This window comes from Gavia stellata, chromosome 28 (genome assembly GCF_030936135.1).
Source record: "Gavia stellata isolate bGavSte3 chromosome 28, bGavSte3.hap2, whole genome shotgun sequence".
NCBI classification, from domain to species: domain Eukaryota; kingdom Metazoa; phylum Chordata; class Aves; order Gaviiformes; family Gaviidae; genus Gavia; species Gavia stellata.
The window spans coordinates 5737134-5762303 of NC_082621.1; the positions used below are offsets into that span (position 1 = coordinate 5737134).

Consider the following 25170-nt stretch of genomic DNA (forward strand, 5'->3'; position numbering starts at 1 on the left):
TCCCCGTCCCGCCGGGGCCGCGCCGCGCCCGGGAAGCCGGCGGGGCGGGGCCGGGCCGTGGTTGGGCGCGCGCGGGCGGCGGGGCGGGGCGCGGCGGGGCGGGGCGGGGCGCGCGCGGCGGGTGTGGGCGGGAGCGGGCGGGAGCGGGGCGTCGTCACGCGGCGCGGCGGGGCGGCGATTGGCTGCGCGGCGGCGGGGGGGCGGGGCCGGCGCTGGCCGCCGCCTGTCAGTGAGCGGGGCGCCGCTGAGGAGGCCGAGGGGCCGCGCCGAGCCGTGCCGTGCCGCCGGGCCGCAGCGGTAGGTGCGGCCGCTCGGGGGGCGCGGAGCGGGGCTGCGCCCGGCCACCGCCGCGGGGGCGGGATCCGGGGGGCGGGGGGCGGCGTTCGGTCCGGCGACCGTGGAGCGCCTCTGTCCGGTAGGGCCTGACGGAGCCCGCTGCCCGCCGGCCCCGCTTCCGCGGCCGCCGGCGGGAGGAGGGTGTGAGGGAGCCCCCTGCTCGCCGCCCGGCCCCGCCAGGAGGGAAGCCCGCCCCCGGGCCGGCGCCGCCGCGGGAAGGGCCCCGGGAGCACCGGGGAGCTTTGAGCGGTACCTGCCGACTAACGGGCTCCGCCTGGGACCCGCTGCAGCCGCTCTCCCTCCGCTGCCCGCGTCCCGCCGGCGCTGAGCACTCTCGCTGTGGTGTTTTCAGAGCCCAGATGTTACGGTTCTGCTGGGAAGCTCCTCACCGCGGCTGCTGAGCTCCCCGGGCCCCCGCCAGCCGCGCCTGCCCCGGAGCCCCGCCGGAGAGAAGAGGTGAAGCCGCAGACCTTTGCCGCGTTCGCTGGGTGCTGCTGGGTGCTGCTTCCCAAAGCCATCCCTGGCCCTGGAGAGGGCAGGAGGCGGCAGGCCTGAGCCCAGCTAATCAAAATATACAGCTGAATAAGATCTGAAGTTCAGTTAAACTGCCTGCTGCTCGCCTCTCGCGTTTGGCCCTAGCGCTTCTCTTTGACGCGACTTTTTTTTTTTTTTTTCCCCTCCTTTGGCAAAAGGTTAAAATGCTTCTTTGCTGATTAATAAGTTGCTGCTGTGGTTGATCTCAGATGCTTCCTGTCTGCTTTAATCGGTTACATTAGAAACATGTGTTCAGTGCTTTGCACATGCAAGAAGCAGCAGTCTGAAACTAGCATCCATAAACAACGTCTAAATTTCTTTTTCAACTGGCTTTCTGAACTCTTTTATGAGTAATAAGTCGCACCTTCTTTGCTGTGACATTAGTGAAAAGAATAATCGAATCGGGCTTTGAAATGTGTGTCTGTAGTGTGCCGCTTTATTGCATTTTAACTACGTTAAAATCTGTTATTGGCACAGCCACTAGATTCCTTTGGAGTGAGTCATTTGCTATTAACTATTAAATTTTAACTGCTATAAGAGAGTGAATCTTTGTATAGCATGCTGTGAAGAAGGAGTATAACAAACAAACATGTAACAACCAAAAAACCTAAAGGATTTGTGGGACCTGATCCAACGTCGCTGGAGTTAATGAACTTTGCCGCTGGTTGTCCTGAACCTTATTTCAGCGTTAAATGTGAGAAGGTAGAGCTGAGCTTTTGTTTCAACAGTGATGTGATGCCTAATTATTACTCTGGCTGCTAAAGGGAAGGAGGCAAATGCAACTGCGCTGTCTCTTTAACTTTCCTCCTGTGACTTTTGAAGTTTGCTGGCAAGTGTCAGTCAAATCTGTTGGTGGAGACAGAGGGATAGAGGTCTGGAAGGCAGAAAAATTCTTGATTTCCAAGAAGAGCAGCTGGCTCGGGGTAAGAGAGACCTGAGTTGGGAAAGGGTCTGGAGATGCTGCAGGAGGGAGATCAAGAGGATGCATGGAGGGACCAGAAAGAAGCCTGTGAGGGCTAGACATGTGGGACTAGTCTGTAGGAAACTGGGCTTTGCTGATCACAGTTGAGTGACGTCAGGGCCCTGGGCCCTGAAGAATATGGACCTCGTCTTGTCTAAAAGGCAGTTGATAAGAGAGTTTGTCTCATGGGAGTTTGCTCAGGATGGGCAGTTAGAAACTACTCTGATCAGTTTGTATGTCTACTTTACAGTATTAAATCATTGTAATTGAATTTGCAGGACCAATCATAAATTAAGATTACATAGAAATGCTTCTATCTATACTACATTTAACAACTTTTGAGGTTTTGCCTAGCATTTCAGCCTTACTGCTTTCTTGTAGCCTTATGTGGCATTTTATAAATGTGATTGAAAATTTCAAGCTGCAAAGCTGTGTACAGTAATAACTGGTGAAAACTCGGTCCTGCCTGCTTGGGCAGAATTGAGTTTAATGTGTGTTTGTGGTTCCTGTTGGAAGTTGTCCATTTAGGTGCTTTATTATATCATCTTGTTATAATTCAGGAAATAACTTCACTCCACAAGTGGATCTTAAAAATCAGGATGTTGTTAAGCGCTGTCCTGAAAGCCTGCGTGGGAACGGCTAAGCCAGGCCGGAAGGTTGAAGTTTGTTCTGATGCTTTCTGTTATACTTGTTTGCAAAGCAGTTTGGAAAAATTAGCCACTTCTTTGAATGAATGGCGTTGCGGTGATGTTTATAAACTCCGGGCAAATGGGGTTATTCATATCTTTGTTCAACAACATGAAAAGAATTGTTAAGGGGTGAGTTGTACTCAAGCTTGTACTTGAGGAAATGAAGATAGGTGTGTTTAGATACATTTAGAAATTCTGCTGATGGTTAAACCCAGTCAAATATTTTCCTACAGATTTTGTAACCAACCTGTTGCAATATACTAATGTCTGGCAACTAAAAAGACAGTTGAAGCTCATTATCCTGATGTTTACAGTAAGCAATACAAATGGCTGAAACAGGATTTTGAAGTATTTACTATCAAACCACTTTAAAGAATATGTTTACATACTTATTATCATTTGTAACATAATTTACTCGTGAACGTAAGGCTGATGGTGAAATCCTTCAAACAGGCAGTTCCGTGGTGGTTTAGCTAGAAGGTTTAGCTTTACCTGGTGATCTTCTGGTAAACTTGTGTGCAGCAGTACTTGACAATACGCAAGAGACCGACAGGAACCAGACGAGATTGTACAGGAGCCCCGTGTACAGACGAATGGATAACACTGGTTAAAGAAGAGGAGGTGAAGGCTGTGAGCATCCTGGAATAGCAACTGGTGATCTGACTCACCAGTATTTTAATCAGTCAGGCATTCTATTTATTTTTACTTTGGAACTCTTAGATACGCAAGGAAAGTCTTTTTTTTTTTTTTCCCCCCCCTCTTAAACATGTTAACTTAAAATGGCATTAAGTGTGTTTTAAGGTAGGGGTGTGTGTTGAGTGCTACAACTTTTTTAAGTCCCTTCTGACACAAATTGAAACTTCTCCTTGCTGACAGCACTGAGCTTGTTTAAATAACCACCCCAGGCCCATGCGACAATAATATGCCTTAAACTGACACGCCGAAAACGGAACCGTCTTAATTTCAGTTCCATCTGAAACGTGGGCAGGCAAGGAAGCTCATCGATAGCATCCGAGCAGAGAAAGACAACGGCGAGGAGGCAGGGACGAAGGGAAGTGGTGTCTGGGGTTCGAAGGGGTTGCACATGTATATCTACTCCTTGGGCCCCAAATCAGATCATTAGTGTGATTCTTTTTTTTTATAAGTGTCGTCATCTTTTTTTTCTTTGGTGGAACGTGTGGGTTTTGATAAGGTTTGATGGCTTTGTATGATAATTTTGTAGCTAATACTTCAGGCAGGTTCTTTTGGCTGCAGACTTGGCATTTTCTGGAATATCTACTGACAGTTCTTAGGATTGGAAGGTCCCCGAAAGGTGTATGTTTTTCTTTTCATTTGACATTCCCTGATCTAGTGATGCATAAATTCCTGGCTCTTCCCAGCTGTTGCTTTGAGTAGTGGTCAGCAAAGCAACATTGCTAAAATGTTAGTTGTGCTGTTTTAATAAACCAGCAGCAGCTGCAAAAGAGGAGGCTAACCTAAGTTAATGCATTGTTCATAAAACCCTTCTCAATAAGGAAGTGGGAAACCTCGCTGAGACAACATGATTTTTTTTTTTTTTTTTTTCAAACTAAATGTCAGTGTGAAACTGCTGCTGAACATTCGCATTCAGACTAGGAGAAGAAATCTGCATACTTTGAAGCTGACTTATGAAGTTTTATGTATATTTTAAAGCTCTTTCCCAAGTCTTTTTTAACCAAATCTATGGGCTACTCGACAAAATGTTAACTGAAATTCTCCAAAAAGCCATTGGCAAGGTAGATTTCACCCAGGCAGACCAAGCAGGATCCCGTATTATGGTGTGCTGCAGAGTGTTTTAGTGCTGGAGAGCTATTTGCATTACTTTTTTTCCAGCTATGAGTCTCTCTTTCTATATACATAGTAACTTCATGAAACACAGAAATGTTCTTTTAAGGTCCCTGCTACAAATAGCTTCCAGTTGAGGTGGAAGAGCTGAAGAGCATGAACAGGGACTTGTTTAGAGGAAGGTGGAGGGACGGGGTTTTAAAGGAGCAGAAAGCACATGGTTATCTCTTATATTAATAATGTTTGAGTGTCTCCTTAATTCTGCCTCCCTACAAGTCTCAGATGACCTTATCCAGTATCTTAGTTTCTCACAGAAGCACAGACATTATTTGAGGGCGGAGTTGCCACTGCTGTCGGACCAGTGCCTCCACAGCACAACTGATACTGTGTTTGGCTTTCATTCTGTAAAAACGCACTTTCTTTTTTACAGCAGTGAGAACTAACACTAGTTAACCAGAGGTGAGTGTAAAACCTTAGTGAAGATAAGGAGCAAGTAGTCTTTAACGCTGCTAGCAAAAGCCCGTTGTGGGTTAGGAGTGTAGTATTCACTTTTATCTACTGCATCATTACCTGGCTTCCCCCTTCTTCCTTGAAAATAATGAGCCCATACACACATTTACAGAAGGAAGAAAGTCAGGGATATTGAAATCAAGAATTCCAGTTGAGTCTAAGTGACTTGAATGAGGGAGAGGAGGTTTTGGAAATCAGAGAAGCAGTTTGGGGTATGAAACAACCACCCTCCAGCTCAATAACTTGAAGCTCCTCATGTTGCACGTACATAACTTAATGTCTGTACAGGAAGCTGCGCTCATCCTGGAGTGGTGGCAAGTAAATAGGCAGCCGAAACCGCAGCTCCAGCATGTCTCATGTGGGTAAATCCTGTTCTTAGTGGTCTTGCCGTGGAACCTCAGGTACCCATTTACTGCTCCCAAGGCTCCCTTTTATCTAGAGCTTCCCTGAGAAGGGCGGCGCATGGGGCCTGGGCATGAGAGATCGAGTGCCAATGCCCAAATTAATGGGGCTTACGAATACTTTGGGGCTCTCTGGATTGCCGCCCCCTCCAAGTGCACAGAGATGAGTCTAGCCTGTTCAGTTCTGTATATGTAGCTTCCAGAGAAGTTATGCTTCAAAAATTATTTAAAAGTTCTGTGTTGGTTTTTTTTTTTAATCACAACTTCTGCCAGCTACGCTTTGTTGTACGTACCATAAAAATAGTTGGGGTTTTGATTCTTATAAGGACCTGAAAGTTGTGCGGCAACAGTTAAACTGGGCTGGGCTCGCAGCTTCTGTGCCTACACAGCCTTGTAGACCTGAGTCACACATTAAACTGTCTGAGCGCTGGCGGCTGCTGTGTTAGAGGACGTTGCTTACAATAGCTACCTCTTTTTTTTTTTTTTTTGTCGGCCAGTGAGGTATGTGCTTTGTTGACTTTAATCTCAGTAATGTTTCCTTGTTATTCTTTTCCATTTCAGAGGGTGACAAGGACTTGCAATTTTGCTTCTCCCCTCCCTCTGTTGTCTTTTAACTAAGCTGAGGAGTGACTTGTAGAATTACGTATTTTTTGGTGATGAGGATGGGTTTGCACTGCAGACCTTGAAGGTCCTTGAAGGTGAGGGGAGGGCGAGGAGAGACAGAGTTAATGCAAATCAGGAGAGAGTGAGTATAAAAATAGCTCTGAACTTGTCAGTTTGGTCACTGGTGGCTTGGGTTAGTCATCTGGCAGGCTCTCTTTCTGCTGCTCCAAGGGATTATTTTACAGCACTGAGATTTGACATAATTTCTGTAGAGGAGAGGGAGCGGGACGGGCGTAATGAGTGGGATACTGTCATCAGCACTTCTTTTGCACAGCAGCTGTTCTCTGTTTAGCTGCTGAATGTGGTCATTGTTGACTTTCCTTGTATACCTGCCAGGTTGTTAGGTGACTCATTTACACATCACACCAAGGTTCATGCACTTGGCTCCCAAAGGGCTCCCTTCCCCTTTCCTTGGTGGCTCTTTGGGTACGGAGCACCCACTAGTTTTGTCATTTTCCTGATTGATCTCTGTGTTGCCAGGAGCCTGTTAGAGTAAGTGTCCCATTGCCTCAAGCAGCTGGTCAGGGTGGGTGGAAAGGAAAGAAAAAAGGAAAAGAAAATCCCTGGTGCAGATTTAAACTGATGAGCCTCAGAGATGTGCTCCTGTAATAGTTCTGTCATCTTGTTTTTGCTGGTCTCTGTTCAGACGTCTCTCCTCCTCATCTTCTGTTGGGTTCATGGTACGTAACACCTGTACATGTTTGCTAAGGTTTCTGAATTTTCCTGTGTTGTTTAATGATGGAAATGTTCATTTTAAGATTTTGCACTTGAGCTGTGAGAGGACTGGCATGAGGAAGTGACTTCTACGGTTAAGGGGCAAGAGAGCATATTCTGGTTTAACACATTAGAAAACAACTATGTTTTAACTTTTCTGGAATCCAAGGTGAGGGGATCACCGGCTAAACCAAAGCCGTTATTTGCTGTGGGCTCGTGTTCAGTGTGGTTGTAGGGAACTCCTAACTCTCCACGTTCCTGATGTCCACCCTGCAATATACCCCTGTCCTGTCCTGCAGTGCCTTGCTTCCATGCTTCTTTATGCTTCTCCCTTTCCACCCCTGGCTCCCTTCCACCTTCCTCTGTGCTGCCAATTGGCCAAGATTTGGCATGTGCTGGGACTTGTTTGGAGCTACATTTACGCTAACCGGTCAGCTAGCAGCCCGTGCTGATTGACTTGCCAGCTGCTGCCAAGCGGAGGGGATCGTCTTTTCCAGCACCATCGCTGTCCTCTCTCCAACACCAGCTTGCGTTAATCCAATACACCGTAAGAGCTCTGCTTTTGTCAGGCTTGACCAAGGATTTCAAAAGTTATTGGTGATTAAGTGGAAGGAAGGGGAGCGAGGGAGGGGTTATGTATGGGCAGGCTGATTGCCTAGCCTTGTTTCATTGGAAGGAAAAATGAGAAATGGATTTGAGGGTGACTGAGTTCAAGGAGGAAAGCAATTAGCAGGATTTTGTGGCCATTTTATGTGGTGTGAGAGCACAATGTAATTTCTCCTAGGTGCACTCTAGGAGAAAATCTTTCGTGTCTTCTCTTTTTTTCTTTGGGTGAATATTCTTCCTGTTTAATGATACAAGAGTTCCCTCTTCTATATGGTTTCACTGTTTGTATTTAAGCTGAGGGAATATACCAAGAAATAAATTTCCCTTTGAAACCTGTGTGGTCTCATATTTTTAGTACTGAGAATAACATTGATTATTCCGATCTTCAGTGGTACAAGTCGGGGATGGAGAGCTGCCAGTCTTGGGTTCTTTTCCAGCTCCATGCACAGAGGTTGGGGAGGACCTTGATTTGGTTTAAATTATTTAGTAATCCGATACCTTCAGCAGCCTCCTGTTTCTCAGGAACTTGAAGCTGCTTCTGCCTGTGAAGCTAAGTATTTTGACAAGTGTTTTGCTTTGGTTTTTTCTTCTTACTCAGTGACTCTCTGAACCTGTGAAATGGCAGTGATGGGAATTACATGCCAAGGAGCTCCTGATCCAGCCGTCAAGCACAAGAAGGAGCTCACAGCTACGAAGGGGCTGAACGAGACAGTGAGTGAAAAGCAGAGCAGTGTTTGCAAAGTAGAAGATTCAAAGAAGGTCATCTTTCACAGTCAGTGGAAAATCCTGAATGATGTAATCACCAAAGGAACAGCAAAAGAAGAAACAGAAGGAGGCTGTGCATCAATTTCTATTATTGCCCAAGCAGAATGTAAGTAGCAGGGCGGTCTGCTCTTCATTGAGAAAAAGGAATGTGTAACACGGTATGAGATTTCACTCACTTTGCACTCCTGGAGAGCTGAGCTGAAATCTATTTGTAATCCCAAGTGGGGTGGAGTTGGTGACACATCCCTGTCTCTATTTAGGAAGCTCATGAAATCTCCTAATAATGTGGTAGCATCCACTGAATAAAGCATAAATAACAGAACAGCATGTGGCCATTGCACCTAGCTGCTTTGACTATAAATCAGTATCCTGCTGGGTCATCTGTTCTTGGCTGACTTCTGAAAGGTGTTTTAAAAGAGGGGGGAAAAGAGAAGAAAAACAAAATAAAGCTGTCAGGTGGGAAAGAGCTGGGGTATCAGGGGATTGCAGTGCTAGGAAGCTATCTAATGCTGGGGGAAGAGGAATGTGGTGCGGGTGAGGCGGCATGACTGTGTGATGATTTGTCTGGCTCACTGTTTGGTTTAGTCAGTTGGTAGAGTTGTTTCTTAGTCCGGTTGTTACCAGGAGGGACTTTGCCTGATATTGAAGACATGCGATGATCCTGTTTTCTTTCACACAGGTGAAAACAGTCAGGAGTTCAGCCCCACTTTATCAGAGAGATCCTTTATTGCTCATAGTAAGCGTTACAGGTGAGATACCTCTTAACATGAATAACCACCTTCACTGTTGTGTGCTGTCTTGTTCCAAATCACCCCTGGCTCTGTGTGCTTACAATATTTTTTCCAAAAGCACTCCTGTTTCAATTAGCTTTTCTGTCTGAGGCTCAGGAAGAGTGTGTCTTTCCCCAAACATCTTCCTCAAAACCTTTTTGTATTAGGAGAAAATATAAGTTTAAGCACAAACCACTCAAAACACCTTGCATTGTCTTATTGTCAATGCCTGCTGGTTGTCTTCTGCCTCTATTTCTGGGTTGTCAAATTTGTTTTGAAATGACTGAGTCATTTTTTTGAGGTTCATGGGCTTGAAGTAGAAGGATCCAAGGGAGAGTTTTCAGTCTTTTTTTTTAACTGAACTGTCCTGATGCTCTTGAAACCTTGTTACACCATCCTCTTTGAAAAGTTGTGAGTATCTTAGGCTGCTGCTAGAAGTAGTCCTGAAAAAAAGGAGCTGCTTTTTTTCTGGGTAGGAGGTGGGTGAGAGAAGAACCTTTGCTTAATGACAGCATCAGCAACAGAAATAGAGTTGTGAAAAGAAGCCGAAAGTGGTAAAGGCGGAGTAAGAGTTGTGATGGAAAAATGGGGACATGGGACTTGCTTTTCTGAAGTCACCTGGGAGTAAGGCACTTCTTCATGAAGAATATGTGCCCTATTGGGGCACATACTGGAGCTTTATTAAGCACGGGAGCTTTATCAAACAGCTCCAGTGCTCTCTGAAGTGGGTAACTGGGATATAGAATTCGGTGCTGCCTGTCTTCTGGCAGCTTTCAGACACTGAATCTGCCCTTGTGCGCTACGTGGTTTGACATTGCCCACCGACTTCATGACATTGTCCCATGAACAAACTGAAGAAATGTGGAGTGAACCATTTCTTAGAGCATTTATGTGGAATGCACGCCAGCTGTATGTTCAGGTTCAAGGCAATGTGGTAATGCCATCACCTAGAACTCTACTTATTGGATCTTTTAGCACTCTGGTGCACAGAAACAGCAGGAAAAGATGGAGAGAGCAATGCTGCTGTGAACTGCATCGCTGTTCAGTAAAGGCAGATGATATACTGCATGGATCAACAGAACAATTGTGATTTCTTCATTTGAAAATCAAATATCCTGTTTTCTCTTACAACTCAATTTAAAAAAATCTAACTACTATGATTGGGATTGAATAACTGCAGACATATATTCCTCTTGAGAGTTGTTTCTGTTTGTACAGACCCGCAGTCGGTGTGCTGGCCAGTGCTGTTTTGTATATGTATGCGTTCCTAGAAGTCGTATTTTAGTATTGAGCTTTACATGCCAGAACATTTTGGCTTTTTGAAGGTATTTTCTTTGAGTGCACTTAGTCATCCCTTTTCTTTGGTGCAAAGCATATTTTTCTTTCAAATAGAGCAGACATTTATTTTATGAGCACTTTTATTAATTTTAACTTTTTTTTAATAGATTGTATTTATACATAATCTCTGTCTTCACTATAAATCGTAGACACAAACTGTCTCAGAGCAACCTGGAGGCATTCAGTGCTTTTTCCCCTCTACTTTGCTGTCTAGTCTTGCTGTTCCTTGCAGAATTTGCAAATACTGGGAGACTTAATGCTTTGTTTCCTCCCCCCCATTTCTTTGTTACAACGCCAGATATACTACTGTGCCTTAATATTGAAGTTACAAATGCTACGTATTAGAAGGCAAGAAGTTATGTTTTTGTTCTCTGTTCTTTAAATCTCAGAAGGCAGATTTGTTAATTCTCATTCTTGTTCTGTGGGTCATAATTGTTAACTGGAGGTGTGCTTTCACCGTCAGATCTAAGAGACTTCATGCATTTTGGTTTCCAATAGCCGGTCAGACAGTCTCGATCAAATCCCTAACAATGTGGCCCATGCAACGGAGGGGAAGATGGCACCTACCTGTTGGAGAGGAAGGCATCGTGGTAAGACGAAAAAGAAACGTCACAAGAAAAGATCCAAGCTGAAAATACAAACAGTGGCTGCTGGCAGGCGAGGTCCCAGAACTCCAGAACAAGAGAGCTGCACCCCAATTCCCGTCCAGGTGAGAATCCTTAAGCCTTCCTTTTGTACTGCTGGGACCCCTGCAAACTCCTAACAATTCTTGGTTGAATTTTGGGTGGCTATATTGAGGTTCCTGCTCAGCTGTTTTGGTTTGTTTTATTTTCCAGGAGGATGAATCACACCAAAATATTCTTTACAGAAACAATTTTTGGGTTTCAGAATTTGACAAGGACTTGGTGTATGATCCGCTGCCATTTGAGAAACCTGAGAAAGTTCTGTCTATGGGCAAACTCCATTCACCAAGGAGCCAATACAAAACAGAACTGCACAAGTTGATAAGCCCTATTCAGTGCCTTAATCATGTTTGGAAACGGCACTATCAGAGGGACAGTGTTCCACAGCCTGAAACTCTCCATCCTTTTCCCTACAACATAATACCCCCTCATTTCCCACATCTGGACAGTCCTCTCCATGCCATGAAACGTAATGCTCTGGAAACATACTTCCATGGTGATCTCAACTATCAAGACAGTGAGCATCGCTTATCTGGCCTAAACCTAGAATATAGTTTCCCTAAATGCGTCAACCAGTCCATGAAAACGAGTTCGGACAAGATTTCTGTGGAAGAATACTTGGTAGACGCCTTGAAGGGGAGTGTGAGTCTTGGTGAACCACAAAATTTAGCCAGCCTAGCCAAGACGTGGAGAGGAGGTGGTCTGGACCCAAAGGAACAATTTCGTGAAGCAGATGAAAATGAAGGCGTGCTACTTAATGAGGTGATCTTCTGATCCTAGACACTAGTGTCGTGGAGGGCAGAGTTTCTCCTGGGCTTCAGAAAAGGGATAATCTGCATCCTTGTGCTAGCTTCTGTAACAATTCAGCATTTTCTGAATGGTTTTTGATATGGTTGAAGACTGCCAGTTAAAGATGCGGTTTTGTTTTTTGAAGGATATAAAGCCCTGTCTTGGATTGGTGGCTCTAATTTGTTCGCTCCTTCACAAAAAATGCATGCTTGTCTATGAACAGTGTTCCTGTGCTTAGTCAGTCTTCAAACATGTCTTCTCTATTTGTCTGTGAAAGAAGCCAGTCCATTCAGGTGAACAGGCTGCAATATTTTATTGGCTATAGATGACCTGGACTGTGACGCAGACGGGACATGTAGATCGTGAAGGTGCAAAAAGCATGTCTGCTGCCTCTGGTAGGAAGCCAGCAACTCGCCCATTGTCCCTTGCCAAACGCAGGGCTTGGGCATAACAAATGCATGTAAATCTTAGAGGCATGATTCATTTCTTCTGAACTCAGTTCTTTTTTGCCACCTTAAACTCCACTTAGAGGGCTCTTCTCTGGAATCAGTGTGACCCTGTCAGTATTGTCAGGGTGTCACTTAGCTGCCTGAATATGTTTACACTGAGACCTAAGGCACAGTCTCAGTCTACTGACTATAAAAAAGGTTTAGCTCACACATAGATGTCTACATTTAGCCACGTGAATCTTGTTTTGTTTGTAGGGTTTAGCTTCGTAGTTATGTCCTGCATGTGAAGGGAATAGTCTGGATCTCCAAAGCTAGCCAAATACTGGTGGCCTTTCTTTACAACAATGGGGTGCACTCATTTAGATCAAAGAGACCCCACAGAAATCAAGTAGGTCCTCCCGTATCGTTTCATCTCAAGCCCGTGACAGAAGTAATTTTGTATGGGGATTTTTGGAGAGGTGCGGCAGTATCTATCATTGTGCTTTTTCTGAAAATGTTGGTCTCCGTCTGTGGAGCTCAACAGTTAAGTGTTCCTTTCCTTGCTTCATCTTGTTTTCTGATTTTAATTTCCAGAAACTAAAGCCAGTGGATTATGAGTACCGAGAAGAGGTTCATTGGACCAAGTGTCACGGTTCTTTGGGCATTGGCTCTTTTGGAGAAGTATATAAAATAGAGGACAAACAGACGGGATTTCAGTGTGCTGCCAAAAAGGTAATGATGTGTGAGAAAGTGGGGGTTTCCTGACACAAGAAGGCATACGGAGGAAAAAGTCGTCTCCTTTCAGCTTCCATGGACTGTAGGTACCTTATGGTACAGTCACAGTGAAATGCTGCTGTGGTTATGTCCAAGGAAAAACTTCAAGGTGATGGCATGGAGAGAAGCAGCAGACGTGGAACCTGTATGTGCACAGGGGGTCATGCTTAACAGGTTCATTTGACCTTCAAAGCGTGCGCCAAGGGATCTTGGGTTGTGTGCTGAGACAGGCCAAGAGAGTAGAGATTTCGGAAAGATTGTGTGTTCCTAGTGACTGTGGCAAGAAACGGTTGTGTGAATTGTCTGCTTATCTAACTGTTCTCATCTTAAAACACGTCTAGTGTAAATGGTGACATGGCAGGTGTTTCTCTGTTGAAAAAGGAATAAAGTAGGAAAAAAACAAGGCAGTCGGTAGGCACTTAAAACAGAGAGAGCTTTCGTCTGTTCAGTGAGTGTCATACGCAATACTGGCACATTGCAAGGAGGTGATTCTGTTACAAATGCAGCAAAGGATGTGTATTTTTCCAGAAGTTGGCATAATAATCTATTGTACACCAAGATATGCCGTTGTCATACAGTGTATGAAGTGTGGGGACTATAGCTTGCATCAGGGTATTGATTTGTAGGCAGCCACGACGGGGCCTCAGAGGTGAAGGCAGAGTGATAATGCAAGTAGATGATGAGAATGTAAACTATTTTGTTTGAACTTAACACTTGAATAGTTTCATCACCTCTGTGAACTGATGTTTCTCACATTACTCCAATAGAAAACTTCAGCAAGTGTGTGGGAAGCATTTGTCTTGAGCACAAAAATATTATATGCAAAAAGAATTGGAACTTGTGTTTTTCAATTCAAAATGTTTGCTTTTTCTCGTTTACATTGGTCTCAACTTGATGTGTTGCCTGTGGAAAGATGTAAGTGGCAAAACTGAGCCAGCTTGTCCAGTTTTTTAACCATTTCATTTGTCAGCTCTATAGAAGCAAATATATTTAAAGCATGTAGAAAATTATTTCCTGTTCTGCATCCTCACATTTTAGATGTGGAATTTTGTGGCAACATGACCAGCTTGTTTTCTGACAGTTTGTAACTACTTAAATTTATTATCCATTTTACAAATACACAGTCTTAGGAGAAACAGCTGTTACTAGTGGGGTATATTTTTAGGAGGGAGGAGTGGTCGTGCTGAAAAGAAAGACATGAGAGTAGAGAAGCTAAAGTCTTTCAAAATGTCACTTTTTTGAGGATTTCAAAGGATACTTCTGTAGATCATAAATACATCTTCTCAGACCAAACTCTTAAACCAGTGAGTTCTAACATGCAAGTAGAACACTTAACTATGATGGGTTTCATTTTACATCAGTAACTGTCTGGAATTACTGCTGTCTGCCTGTGTTAGAAGGGGACTACCTGACCTTCTTTCACCATACTTGGTGTTGTAAGCACCTGCTCTCCAAATTCTTAAGATTAAAGAAAACTAGCTATAGCTGGATTGCTGACAGTGGAGCAACGTGATACATCCTTTTCCCACTAGAATCTTAATGACTCATGTTTTCCTTCTAGCCTTTAGCAAATTCTTGTTTTATTTTGTTTGGCTGAACTTAGTGAATAGAGTTTTTCTTTAACCATTTTTCTGTGCAGGCTGAGTACCACCTAAAAAGGTGATAGTGTCGATCACTGCTTGTGGCCGTATTTCATATTCCCTCCTGTTTTGGGGGAGGGGTTTTTTTGCCAAGTATTGCACCATCCTTAGCTACTTTGTTTCCTTCTTTCATGAAAGCAGAATGCTTAAGTTGTCAGTTATCTTTTTAACTGAGACAGAAATTACCTTCCTCCTGAAGATTACCAGTACTCAGCCGTAAGCTGGAGGTATTGCAGCCTGGCATCTTTTTTGACAGATGTTAACTTTACTCAGACAGTGAGGATTTAGGGACTCTCGTCATCCTTCTTCAGAATCGTTCTGAGTGTTCCCACTTACTGCTGTACCCACTGATTTCTGTTAATGAAGGTTATCCTTGTGCCTCTGCTGTTAAACAGTGCGGGACAGTCCGACCCAAGCACCAGAGAGGGATGATTCTGTCAGGATTCATCACAAAAATTGTTCAGTGCTGCTTCTTTGTTTCTCTAGGTGCAAGTTGAACACTTTCGTGCAGAGGAGTTAACGACATGTGCTGCACTAACAAGTCCTAAAGTTGTCCCTTTGTACGGAGCTGTGAAGGAGGGACCTTGGGTGACCATCTTCATGAAGCTGATGGAGGGTGAGAAGGGAACAACCACAATGGAAGCACCATTGTAACTGTTGAATGCAGTGGGCATTGATCTCTTCTTCCTCCTGCCCCAAGTTTAAATCTGTTAGCTCTTTGGTGTAGCCAGAGTGTTCCTAGCGTTAATTCCTGAGTGGGTTGGGATAGGTATGTGTAACCCCTGCTGGTGTGTAGCAGTGGTCTGTCTTGGGGGGAGTCGTTTCCAGTCCTGCCTCACTCCAGTTTGAGATGTGTATGTCTTGAACAGCAGCTGCAAATTCTCACTAAAACACACAGCTGGTGCTGGTTTTTGCTTTCATGTTTATTTGCATGGCACCATGTAAAGCACATTGTACTGGAACAGGGGATACTGTATCAGCAAACCTAGATGCTTCCATTGCTTGATGCTCCTTTTTCCAGCCAGGACCATGGAAAACACAGCCTGTGAAGAATCAAGCTGGTGATCAGTAGCACCTAGAAGTGTCTGATATGATCACAGAGCTGTTGTTTTTGATGCAAAGCAACACGGTTGAACTGACACTAAGCAAAAGGCTTCATGAAAGAGGCCAGTTTCTGTTGGCAGTAGGAATGCTGGGAATAAACAAAAGGGACAGACCCATGTGTGGAAGATAAGGGCTGTCAGACCTGGCAGGTCTCATTTCTTCATCAGAAACAATGAGGAACGCTGATGATGCTGGGAAGAATCTAAAGATAAGCTAACATGGACTCTCTGGATTCCTTTCTAGGTGGCTCACTAGGTCAGCTAATTAAACAGAGTGGTTGCCTGCCAGAGGACAGAGCCCTCAGTTATTTGGGCCAGGTATTAGAGGGCTTGGAGTATCTTCACGCTCAAAACATTCTCCATGGAGATGTAAAAGGTAGGATGGTACTAAAGGTACCTTGTTCTTCCCTTTTTCTTACAAGAGGCAAACTGCTTGGAGATTAAGTGACTGAGTGGCAAAAGGTTATTTACTAGATTTTCAGCTCTACATTTGAGATTAGAGCTTAGCTTGGTTCTAAACAGCTGGGCATATCATATTTGTCACCTCTTTCTTTCTGTCATCCAGTGGGTCTGACAGGCTGTTTGCCCAGGCTACCCCACCACTGGGGTAGAGGAATCTCCAGGGCAGATAATTGGTAGCTTGTAAGTAGAGGTAATTATAGTTGTGTACTTCCTTAAGTCAGTGACACTCCATAGGAGTAGTAGACCTTGGTCTGGGCTCAAAAAACTGTGGTTCTGTGGGCTTTTGACTTTTTTCCATCTCGGTGACCATAATACAAAGGAGACTGACTAACTAAAAACTTCTCATTGCCAGCGGAAAATGTGCTCTTGTCTGATGATGGAAGCAGGGCTCTTCTGTGTGACTTCGGTCACTCTGCTCACCTTCATCCAGATGGCCTGGGAAAGTGCTTGGTCACAGGTAAGGATTTTCAGCTGCGATTCTAAAGAATTGCCCTACTGACTCATTCTTCCTTTTTGAATATTTACATATGGCTAATTTGCAAGCAACTGTATTTTCCAGACTTAACGTTGCTCATAGTGTCGCATTTATTGATATTACTGTGATGTATCCCACTGACAGCTAAAATGAACTTAAGGTTGGAAGATGGTCCTTATCTCCCAGTCCAGAAGGCTGTTGTATTTTTTTGTAAGATTATGTCAGCATACTACATTCAGTGTTTTGTCTCTGCAAGAAACCACATCGAAACTTAAAAATCTAACTCTGACTTGTCACGTAACCTCACTAAACAGCTGGGGAAGAATCCTGACCTCCACCGAAGCAGCATTCCTCACTGACTTTTGGGCAGTTAAACTTTACAGTGCTTCTTAATGCAGCAGTTGAAAGAGAAGGATATGTTTTCTTATGCTGAGCTCACCAGTGGGGCGTCATGTTTTACCTCCCAAATTTGCTTGGAAGGGTAGTTTAATACCTATTCTGTGTATAAGGGATGGGACTGATATGGAGATGTAGCCTTTGAACAGCTTATAAGCGCACACAATGCTGCTTTTTGGGTTAAGGTGACTTGTTTCTCACTTCAACTGAAAAGCCAAGGAGGCTGCCTTAGGCTTCTCAGCAGTTGGATTGGAACAATTCTCTAGTTTACATGCAGTGAGTTTTCATTTGAATGGTTTTAGGGAACTATGTGCCTGGCACAGAGACTCATATGGCTCCGGAGGTGGTCATGGGAAAGCGCTGTGACTCCAAAGTGGATGTCTGGAGCAGCTGCTGTATGATGCTGCACATGCTTAATGGGTGCCACCCTTGGACCCAGTATTACAATCACCCGCTCTGTCTGAAGGTAAGTGACCCAACATATCTCCAGTAAAAGGTATGTAAGCCTGTGAAACCTCATTAAACCTCGCTAGAGAGCAGTCGTTTCAGGAAGGCTGGCTCAGAGCCAGCTGCACATCTAAGATGATGCCAACCTTGCTTTGGAAGCTGATCATTTCTTAGGTCTCTTAGACTACTCTGTATTACACATACTGGGGCTGTTTCTTTCCTATCCTGCTCATGACTTGGGTGTGACTTTTTAGCCATTCAGCTGTAATAAAATTACTGCTCAGGTGTCTCATTTAGTGCTGTAATTTCAGTTGGAAATGCTCTCAGGGTGGGAAGAACCTTTCTGAAATCAAATGAAGCCTCTCTGGTCTAACCTCTTTCACTTCCTGTTTGTTACACAGATAGCTAAAGAGCCACCTCCTGTGAGGGAAATTCCACCTTCCTGCAACCCTCTCACTGCTGAGATTATTAAAATGGGTCTGGAGAAAGAGCCTGTTCAGAGAGCATCTGCGTCTGAACTGAAAACTAAGACCAGTGTCGCACTTGAAGAAGGTAGAAATGTCCTGTACCTAAAGCTTCTTATCCACACTGGTACAGTGGCCAGTTGCTAGTTATGTCAGAGTGGTGCTATGGGAAATATCAGTACGTTATACTGTTCAGTATATCTTTTGCACAGGCTTCAGCATTGGTGTATATTTTTGGGTTGATAGCTTTTGCCCGCAGCCGGGTGTTTCTCACCCAAGTAAATTCTAATTTCCTGTGTGCTGTCACACGCTCTTTCTCCCTTCTCTGCTTGAAGCAGACGATGTCGTGCTTTATGTGGGTTTATTAAGGTGTGTGCTGTGGCTGTGCTCGTATTCAGCTGAAGTATCAACTGCATCTAGTGAGCTAGAGCCTGGTATGCAGCAAAACTGAAAGCAGAGGTTTATTGCATCCGGACCTGTAACTCATACTTGTGGTCCAGTCTTGCCTCTAAGACTATCCAAAATTTATTTCAACTTAATCCTGCTGAAAGGTTCTGTAATACAGCAAGAATTTGTAGAGGTGGTCTGGTTTTGTCTTTTGAAGAAGCTGGGAATTCTACAGCAGGATGCAGTTCAGAAACTCTTACTGTGAAGGAAAACTTTTACCTCTTTGTTTTCTTTATCTGATAATGTTTGTATGCTTTTTTTTTTTTTTTGTAGTGGGAGGTGTGACAAGCCCCTGGAAAGGGGAATACAGAGAGCCAAGACATTTGTCTTTGAACAAAGAAAACAATCCACAGACGTCCCTGTCCCCCACAGTGATCCCAGTTTCTGAGACTGGTTCTGACCCAAAATTGGCAGTCAAAGTTTCTTGTGCGAGCCCAGTCCTACCACCACCACCACCTCTGGAGCAAACAGAGGAGGTCGAGGGAACCCCTTGGAACGTGTGCAAGGAGTTATCTGAGACCTGGGATCCCCCACCCCTCTCCTCAACTCCTCTCTCCCTGAAGAACTGCAGCCATGTGGAGAGAGCAACAACCATTTCAGAACAAGAGCTTCAGCAGCTGGAAATAGGTAAGCGATGTGCTATGTAGGGAATTCAGCTTTTTGCTTGAGAGCATGATAGTAATACAGCTGCTTTCTTTTGGCCTCTTGACAGTTATTTCTGGTTTTTTGAGCTTGGATGTCATTTTGTTCATAGTTCCTCTCTTGTTACACGAATTGCTCAGCCTTCGTTGAAATTACCAAAACTAGTAGTTCTTAACCAATTAAATATGCCACAAAGGTAGTGGTCAGGATTTCCTTCCACTCTCTGAACAGTGGAGCAAACTTCTGTGAGAGGAGCAGGAACCTCTCAAAAACCAGCCAGTTTCAGACTTGTGCTTATGTGCACCATATAAACGGTGTCTGCAGTTCCAACTTCGTCTGAAATTTTAGGTTTTCAAACACAATTCTTATAATAAAGGCATAAGCCTATTGAATGGGAGATGTCAAACAAAGCAGTCTAGTTAAAATCAGTCTGCAACTGTTTTGTTCTGGGCGTTGGAAAACCTATAGCCACCCGCCGACGAATTTTTTTACCAGCAGTACGTTCAATGTGAAAATATGTGAACTAATAGTCCAGTTCCATTGCCCCGGTATAACTCAACCTTTCACTCTTTTATCCCGTATTTTCTAGTTTTTGTAAATGAATTGAAAACTTCAAGCCAGGAAAAAAGTGTCTTGAAATGTAACTGTTGTCACGGAACTGAGGAACGGTATTTTAGGGGTTGCTGGGGGTCATCTTTCTTCTCAAGTGGCTTTGGGTCTTCAGCAGCCTTGTAAGGTCTGGGTATTATCAGTGCAAGTTACTGTAAGAGTTGAGTACATAAGTTTGACCTTTCCCTGGGTATAATGGGGGTGGATCTGAAGTGAAGACTGATAGGTGACATAATAGGCAAGAACTGGGAAATTCTGGGTGCTAGTCCTATCTCTGGTGTTTTGCATGTCATTGCACAATTCATCTGTCCTTTCTGGCTCAGTTTCCCTATTTTCACAGCAGTGGCTGTAGCCTCTACTTAGCAGAGGGATTGTGTGTCACATGTTTTGCGGACGATAATATCAATGTTCATTAGATAACGCTGAAGAAGCTTTGGGTATTAATTGCAGTAACTGTGATTAGAGCAGGGAAGCATGACAGGAATCACTGGAAATGTCTTTCTTCTCTTTCCCTTTTGCTTGCAGAACTGTTTTTGAACAGCCTTTCACAGCCTTACTCGCTGGAAGAGCAAGAACAAATGCTTTCATGTCTCAGCATCGACAGCCCCTTTGTGTCAGATGCCAGTGAGAAGGTGAGTACAAATGGGTGCTAGCCTGTTGTTGTGGGTGTGGGGGGTGGCAGGATAACCACCTCTGGGAAACTGGAAGCTGTGACCAATGGAGTTTCTCACGTTTGTTGCTGCTTTTTGACACCCAGTTTGCTGGAGAGTACCTTGGGAAGAAATCTTTGTTCTTGGACAGTGGGGTATTTAGGATTGTAGTTGTTCTTTAGTTTACTGAAGAGCATGGATCCCTTCCCTCCAATTGCTCTCCTGTGCTGTATGCTCACAGTAAGCATCGAATGTGTGGATATGGAAAACCTCCACAGCCTTGACCCCCTCTATGCAGAAGAAAGGAACTGAAGAAGCAGTGATGAGTGTAGGAGCTGTACCAAGTTGGACCAAACAGCTGTGCAGCCCAGGGTCTTCTTCCTGGCAACGGCCACTAAAGGGACGTTTAGGGAAAGACCAGGAGAATGGGGCTGAAGAACAGAGACCCTAATCTTGGATATTCACTCCCAGCTTATGCACCTGTTCTCCATGAACTTCTTTTAACCCATTCATGCTAATGACTTACATAGTCTAGGTGACTTAAATACTAAGTTAAATTCATTTTGCTTGCTCTGTCTCTGGCGTTCATAAGGTAGGGAATACCAGTGAGAAACACTGAATAAGCCTCATTGAACCAGGGAAGGACATAAGCCCTTCAGTCATTGTTTTCAAAGACACAGAGTCCAAAATTGTGTAGCCTGCCATCTACAGGAGTCATTTCTGACTGTGATCATCTTTGTTTCCTATTTCTGTTCCTCTTCTCAGCCTTCTAATGCTTTTTGAGGAGGATTGAGCAGAATTCTGTACAGTAGTTCAGCTGTTGACACAGCATGGTGTACAGTGTGGGATGTGACTCTTTTTTTTTTTTTTTTTTTTTTTTCCCCCTAATACCTAACCGTTACATTTAATTTGACTTTTGACTGGTACTTACCACTATGCTGATGTTGTCAGGTTGATCTTCTATGACTCTAAGATAGCATAGACTTTTCCAAGCAGTACAACCATGGAGGGTCCATAGCTGTTTATGTACAGTTAATTGTTTTTTCCTGGGTGTTACTTGTCACTTATGCACATTAGAATATTATCTGATGCTTTATTCTCCTGTCACTCAGTATGATAAAACACTCTTTTTCTCGTCCAACTCTGTAGCTGATTATTGATTTGATTATTGAGAATATCTTATTATGTCTGCAAACTGGTGCATTGCTATTCATCCCCTTTTCTAGATGGCAGGTAAATGTTGAATAACTCAAGGCCCAGCCTTAGATCCCTGTGGATTTTTACTTTTTTCTTCCTGAGGTTATTTTAATGTTTATCTCAGGCAAGCTCATTTTCTTTAGGAGCCTTTCACAAACTTGTGCTTACTTCTGCAGAACTCCATGAAGGCTTCTCATAGCTTGAGGGACACTATGAGCTCTGGGATTCATTCCTGGAACAGCCAGGCGGATGGACAGAGCTTCAGCTGGAACAACCTGCTGAACCGCAGTCGGCACACAGACACTCCCAGCTATTTCAACGGTGAGTCTGAATTTCTAAAGATTGGATAAATGGTCAGGTATCATTTTCTCAGTGTCTAGAGGGTCTGGGATATGGAGTCTTTGAGCTCTTCTTATCCTTCAGTTGCTGTGTCAGCACAGACCCTCCTAAAAGCACACAGGTTGTCAAGAGGCCTAAGTCTGCCCCAGTCGTAGGTGGGTGGAAGGAACTCAAGTCTGTACAGTCTAGTAAAAGCCAGAGAAGTTCCTGAACGCACAGAACTTGGTTCAGCTTTGTACGCCTTGCCTCATGCAACTGCCATGTGCAAGAATATATGCTTTATAACCATAAATGTCTACAAAGTAATTTTGAGGGCATATTGTGCAAATCAATACATCTCTTCAGCTGCTTTCTTGCTAAATCCAGCTCTGCTCTGTGAGTCATTGTTGTCTTCAGCAGGCCTCTGTGCTCAGCAAAAGACCTACATAAATTAAATGCTTAATGGCAAAAACGAGTTCCTCTGATGTATGTGCCTTGCTAGTCAATTTTTCTGTTGGACTGTGAAGTCATTATGCCTACAGCAGAAGTTAATGACTTATCTTGCACATTTCAGGAGTAAAAATCCAGATCCAGTTGCTAAGCGGCGAAAATTTACATATCAGGGATTTCCACAGGACGAAGGTGGGAGACATTGCCACTGGGATAAGCAGCCAGGTGAGACACAAAGCTGGGAGTTAAGTACAGCATTTTGTCTGAGAAGCAATTTCTTTCGTAATGCAGCCTCATAATGCCTTAAAACCAGTGACCCAGAAGTCCATTCGAGGATCCTAATGACACATTTAGTAACGTAACTTCAGTGCTGCTGTTATGAGTGTGATACCAGAAGATGTTTTCTGCATCATAAGCCATTGCTAATTGTCATAGGGCTCTCCATCTTAGAAAGTACCTGTGCCGCAGCTTAAAAATCCTTCTCCTCGACTGTAAAGATAAATTCTTTCCCCTCTCCCTAAAGAAGAATCACTATATGTCTTTTCCATCAAGAGCAGTAATAGCAGCTAAGGGAAACGAGCTGTGTTTGGCTGTGATGCTTCTAACTTGTTAGGTTGGAGGAGATATTGGCAGACTCCAGTGAACCTCACTGAGGGCCTCTTTGGCAGTCCCTGAAAGAAACTCCTGAGTGTTTGTGGGACTGTGACTCATCTGAGTGTAAAATGTGGTGATCATCTCTAAACAAAGAGGTTGTTGCAGAAGTCCAGAAAATGCTTTAGTGGTGTTGGTTCTCTTGGACATCGCAAAGCAAAATATCACTAGCCTGCAGAGGAATTCGCAGCGCCCAAACACAGTCAGTTCAGGAGCCACCAGCAATGGTCAAAAACTTGGGTGAGGCAATTGGGCAGCAGAGTGAATGCTACCTAGTTCGGTTTCTGAGATATTTTCTTACGGCAGAAGGTTAGGATGTTCCTGCCAAGCACAAGCCTCTCTCCAGGACCTTTTCTTGGGTTGGGAAGCTATTTGCTGGGTTTGATAGAGGGATATTGTGTTCTGAAAGAGACTTGAAGTGCCACTCAGATCTGTTTGTTCTGCTTCACAGATACCAGTCCCTGCTTTCAGTCTGGTCACTAAAGAAGGCCAGCCAGTTCACTACGACATGGAGGTCCCCGACTCTGGTATTGAGCTGCAGTGCACCCTTGCCCCTGACTGCAGCGTCAGCTGGACTTGGCGAGTCAAACACGGTCAACTGGAGAACAGACCATGAAGCCGTTCCTGTTGTGGAGGTTTTTACCTTGTTGAAAGAAGGAATTGCAAAAGCTTCCAACCACCCCTGCCATGGAGCACCAAGTGCGGTTGCTGGTGTTTTGTGCTGAAGTAGGATAGCGGTTCAGCAGCTCACTGCTCTCAGGCCTCACTTCTGTTGTCTGTTCTGATCCAGTTCCAAGACATGTCCTGAGCTTAGATGTTCCCCAGAACAGTGGGAAATACTTGTTTTGGGTGTGAGTGTTAGGTTGAGCTTGAGAATGGTGGGTGGAAATTCCTGCTTTTCAGAGGAATGCGATTGTGCTTTTCAGGAGAATAGGGGGATTGGATGAGAACTCCTGTTGCTCAGCCTCCGAGGTGAGGCCGGTAGTTACTGGGCTTGCCCGAAGGAGGAGGTTGAGTATCTTCAGTGCAGCTGTGGTGGTTTGTGCTGAGGGGAGCTGGCTAACTTCCTTCTAGCTGGAGGAAAAACTTAACGTTTCTGTAGGCTTTGGGTAGCATCATCTCTACCTCAAGCCTTTTGCATGGGGAAAATTGACAGCAGTAACTAGCTGGGTTCTTGGTTTCACCTCCCACCCTTCCCCGCAGACGCTTCCTTCTTGAATCAGAAAAGAACTTTGTTCCCAGAAAGAGCTTTGCTTGCAGCTCTCATCTTCAGGTCTCCTCCCCGACTTAGGAGCTGGTGCTCTCTCTCTGGTGTTGCTGACGACGTTGTCTGGCAGGTAGGGCAGGAGGAGGGTAAGGTGTTCCTTGGTGGGCAGGGTGAAGGGGTTGTATTCCTCCATCCTGTTTCCACCGCTGACTTGGGACTTCACGTGAACTGGCCCGTCCAGGCAGCTCCCCGTGGAGGGGGAAGGGATGGTGGCTCCGTCAGCTTGGACAAGGTCTGAATTTTGCTGCAGAGTTTAAAAAAAAAAAAAAATCCCACTCGCAGCTATCAGTCTAGCTGGCCGCTCAGCCCCTCCGCTGGAGAGCAGCGCTTCAGTTCTGCGTGGCGTCTTAGCTCAGCCTGTCTTCACCAGCACTTACGGACGGGCACGAGGCTTCGTACTGCTCCCCTTATGTCAAAATGTGTTAAAGGAGTGGGATGGGCAGCTGGGCCCATAATGCCTTAAGCTTTGAACTTTTTTTTTACTGATTTGTGAAGTGTTTGGAGTATACTGAAATTGCATGGGTCGAATTCAGATGAGCAGGTGTTGTCAGCCCTTCTGTAACCCAGAACAAAACCAGAGGGAGGTGTAAGCTATGAGTGTACTTGTTCAGGACTGCTCAAAGTCCTTGCATGCCTGGAAATCACGGTCACTTGATAGTGTGCTGTGGCTCTTCCAGTGTGCTGTATCTACAGTGGCCTCTGAGCGGGGGCTATCTACATCCAGGCTGAATAGAGAAACGGTTCCCAAAAAGCAAGGTAGGCCCTGCCGGATCCGTGCTGGTTCTGGGAGACACAACGGGGCAGGAGTGTTGGCAGTTTTCTCAAGTGAAGTTCGCTTACAAATTAACTGGGAAAAGTTACACTCTGGGCCTCCCTTTTTGAGGACCAGTGCTCCTTAAGCAACTGATACTCTTTCCCTTTGGTTTCCCAGAACATCGGATGGTTTTTGCCTACACTAGGCAGTGACATCCCTAATCGGAATAAAGTTGTGATGCAATCAAAAAGTGGAAGTCTTGAAGAAAAATTAAACCTGTCACCGCTATGGGTATAGTTTTTATAGCACTTTTTGTTCTAAAGCACTTAATACGTTGTCCAAAATAGACACCTAATTATAGCTGAAATGCCACATTAAGAGTCTTTTTAGTAAACAATTAACACATTATGCACATCTCTTCCAGGAAGGAGTGG

General features: G+C 44.6%; 1 protein-coding gene across 1 annotated transcript; it reads left to right on the plus strand.

The window, feature by feature from the left end:
• The first annotated feature begins 266 nt into the window (after positions 1-266).
• On the plus strand, positions 267-24846 carry MAP3K14 (mitogen-activated protein kinase kinase kinase 14). The gene is made up of 16 exons (XM_059830508.1): positions 267-297; positions 7816-8088; positions 8662-8731; positions 10589-10799; positions 10927-11535; positions 12585-12722; positions 14891-15020; positions 15752-15883; positions 16322-16426; positions 17143-17306; positions 17689-17839; positions 18472-18825; positions 19975-20081; positions 21473-21617; positions 22189-22289; positions 23167-24846. Exons 2-16 carry the CDS (start codon positions 7836-7838, stop codon positions 23329-23331), a joined length of 2835 nt encoding a protein of 944 aa, XP_059686491.1. The 5' UTR covers positions 267-297; positions 7816-7835; the 3' UTR covers positions 23332-24846.
• The last annotated feature ends 324 nt before the right edge of the window (positions 24847-25170 follow it).

Excerpts from the sequence above, each read along its gene's own strand:
- MAP3K14 (XM_059830508.1), top strand. The coding sequence starts at position 7,836 with ATGGCAGTGATGGGAATTACATGCCAAGGAGCTCCTGATCCAGCCGTC. Across the intron at positions 8,089-8,661 it reads TATTATTGCCCAAGCAGAAT|GTGAAAACAGTCAGGAGTTC; the intron begins GTAAGTAGCAGG and ends TCTTTCACACAG. Across the intron at positions 12,723-14,890 it reads TTCAGTGTGCTGCCAAAAAG|GTGCAAGTTGAACACTTTCG; the intron begins GTAATGATGTGT and ends TTGTTTCTCTAG.